This window comes from Bactrocera dorsalis, chromosome 3 (genome assembly GCF_023373825.1).
Source record: "Bactrocera dorsalis isolate Fly_Bdor chromosome 3, ASM2337382v1, whole genome shotgun sequence".
NCBI classification, from domain to species: Eukaryota; Metazoa; Arthropoda; class Insecta; order Diptera; family Tephritidae; genus Bactrocera; species Bactrocera dorsalis.
The window spans coordinates 57,982,314-57,985,605 of NC_064305.1; the positions used below are offsets into that span (position 1 = coordinate 57,982,314).

Below are 3,292 nucleotides of genomic sequence, written 5' to 3' on the forward strand. Positions count from 1 at the left end.
TGTTTGAGCTACTTATACCTTGTTCACTAAAACCACCCTAGGTTGTTCAAAAACTTCGATTTTCTATTCAGAAACCCTCAAAACTCCTCTCAAAATCGCGAAATGATAGTTCGGAAATAATAAATGAATGACGAAAATGTTGATTTAATTATGTGTACGCGTTACTATCATAACATTAAAATATATTGGAATTTTTTCTGTAGAACTGGCCCCAGAAAGAAATTTTGGATTTGTCATTGACTAAAACTGATGGACAACTACATTTCTGGTCATTAATAAGTAAAGATTGAAAAAAAAATATTTATATTGAAATATGTGCGTCAACTTTTTCAAACAGCGATAAATTCCAAAAGTGGCAACAACCTTGGTAAAGTATTTTTTATGAACAAAATCAAAAATAAAGTCCTATAAAGAGATTCTTATAAAAATTTAATAAACTCGCGTCGCACCAAAAACAAATTTTCGAGTCCTTTATTTTGGAGAAGAAGTGTGCTAGTATTTTTAGACAATTGAAACAACATTTGTATGTATCTTTTGTAAACAATTTTCACTTTTATTCATATAGACTATTCTTCAGTATTTTTTAGTTATTTAGGTACAAGTAAGATGAGTACATGGATCATACGTTATTATACATGTACGATTTTTCGTAAAATAAAAATAAATTTTATATTCAAAAGTTATACTTTTTTTGCAAACCGCACAATAACGAATATTTTTCATTTCCGAATTCTTACGATTTTACTTGATATATGTATTCAAAATTTCATATTCCAATTTTTTTTAAGTTAATGCCACCGATCTACTCGCAGCAAATCACAGTCTTTGTTCTTTATAAAAGCGCCACAACCGCTTACGAATTTCGTTATAAATTTAAATATCTTAAAACCGATTTTAGCTCGCACAATACAACAATAAATTTCCGATTGGCACACTTAAGCATTTTCCAATGGTCCTATGTATTGACCATTCTTATTGGCCAAACGGCGCTCTTCCAGTTTTCTGGCAAAATCAGGATCGCTCTTGGCGCGCTGCTCCAGACGCTCCTGTTGCAATTTTATGCCTGCATAGATTTGATCCAAGCCCTTTTGTATTTCATCCGGTATGGCGGGTGGTGTGGGTATGTGATCGCCTGTCGCACGGAAACCATTCTCATCGGCAGTATATTGTACGTTGACGACATCACCCTCGGGCGATTGGTAAGAGTATTGACCATGCTGCACCAGCACGCCATTGGGATTGGTCTCTGAGAAATCCTTCAGGAAACCGGTCTCTTCATGCACAATATTATTGCCGGTTTCGTATTCGGTCTTATAGCTGCCATCTTCACTCTGTTCTTTGTTGTACTTGAGTATCGGTATCCAAGTGGTGCTTTCGCGATGATGATCCCGATGATCGGAAACCTTTTCGTCGCGCGGTATATTATTTTGATTCGGGTGACCGTGATGGTGTTGCGACTGACAGGATGTGACTGCAAGGAATAGGCCGATGGCGCATACCAACAACTAAAGTCGCGATTGTGGTAGAGGCGTACGAGCGAGAATTAAATAAAGAAAAAATAAATGAAAATTTAAAAATATGTTTACAAAACCTCGAAAAAAAATTAATGCTTTGAATGTGTTTGTAAAATATTTGAAATTATTTCTTCGTGTTTGTTTTTAAACGACTTACAAATGTGTTCATTTTCCGTTTATTAATTTTCTAAACAGAAAGGAAGTCTACAAAACGGGAAGAGGATGTAAATTTAATTCCTCACTTAACGAATTTATGAGTATTTATAAAATTGCTTGTTAGTAGCCGCGTTCCTAACAACTTATGCTGCGCGTGTGTTTTCAAAACGTGAATTTCCGAAATTTTCGAGTGAGTGAAAGCGGGTTTGAAAAAAGACTGCGCACCAGCGGGCCCTATTTAAGCTATTTATAGCAGCGTGATTGAGACTCCTAAAGTCGAGCGCATACACCAACACACGTGTAACGACACTCATACATCGGCCGGCAACGCATACACCTGCAGTTCGGTGTGCAGCGCGTTGGCTGAGCTTTTAGCTTTTCAGCATTGAATGCCTCGTCTGCCCGCCTTTTTTGTGAGTTTCTTTGAGTATGCGATTTTGGCGCGCATCGGCAGCGCAACCACACTCACACACACATACATATGCACATTGGCTTGGCTTGTACATTTTTTGCTGCGGATTTATTCATTGGCGCTCGGCTTTGTTGCTGGTCGGTCGACTGCAATTCATCGTTGTCGCGGCGCTGCAACGGCCAAATGAAGTCTGCAATTGGTAATTGTTGTTTGGCCGTCGCATCCATTTTTAAGCGCAAAGCGATAGTTGTCGGTGGCTTTAGGGGCTGACTGCAAATAATTTAAGAGTGGTTTTATGGTAACCGAAAATTTTATTTGATCTTTTTCCTTTCTGTTTCTTAAAAAATGATGATTCACAAAGTTAAGGCTCCAGACCTGTTCTGTATCTCGATTCGTAGATAAATTCTATTCGAAATTTGGATCTATATCGGGAAGTGGTACCACCCTGTGCCGGAATAAATTCTTACATTTTTCGTTTTTTGCTTTCTACAACTCGCTCTTTACTCTGAAAAGAGAAAATATTTTAATATATAAATATTTTAATTAATATTTCTTACTCCACAAAGAGGGAGACCCCACAAACTGTGCCAACTGAGGTGAAATAAGCCTACTCTACTCTTGGAGAAAATAATTCACCACTTGATTTCCACGTCATTGCTGACAGTCACATCTTCGAAGTCGTAAATAATTTCGTCTATCTTGGAACTAGCATTAACACCAACAACAACGTCCGACTCGAAATCCAATGCAGAATAACAGAATAACTCAACAGGTGCAACTTCGGACTTAGTAGGCAATTGAGAAGTAAAGTTTTTTCCCGACGAACACAAACCAACTCTACAAGTCCCTCATCAATCCCGAAGATTTGTGCTTCTTTGATCATTGGCAACGGCAAGTACCGTAGTCGATATATAGAACGATGGGCTCTTTGGGATATACGGGGACATTTACGCAGTTCAGCGAATTAAGGGATTGCGCCTGCGTTGACTAGGCCATGTTCTCCGAATGGAAGAGAACACTCTAGCTTTGAAAGTTTTCGATTCAGTACCAGTCGGTGGAAGCAGAGGGAAAGGAAGACCTCCACTCCGTTGGAAATACCAGGTGGAGAAGGACTACACTTGGCGCCAAACAGGGAAAAGGAAAAACCACTGGCGCGTTGTTGTAAACTTGGCGATGTCGAGGCCAATAAAAAAGAAAAAGAAGAATATGA

General features: G+C 38.5%; 1 protein-coding gene across 1 annotated transcript; it reads right to left on the bottom strand.

The window, feature by feature from the left end:
* Window positions 1-544: 544 nt before the first annotated feature.
* On the bottom strand, window positions 545-1,894 carry LOC105233874 (endocuticle structural glycoprotein ABD-4). Its single transcript, XM_011216044.3, has 2 exons — window positions 1,672-1,894; window positions 545-1,505 (listed from the first exon to the last, which is right to left on the bottom strand). Exons 1-2 carry the CDS (start codon window positions 1,681-1,683, stop codon window positions 936-938), a joined length of 582 nt encoding a protein of 193 aa, XP_011214346.1. The 5' UTR covers window positions 1,684-1,894; the 3' UTR covers window positions 545-935.
* Between the last annotated feature and the right edge of the window lie 1,398 nt (window positions 1,895-3,292).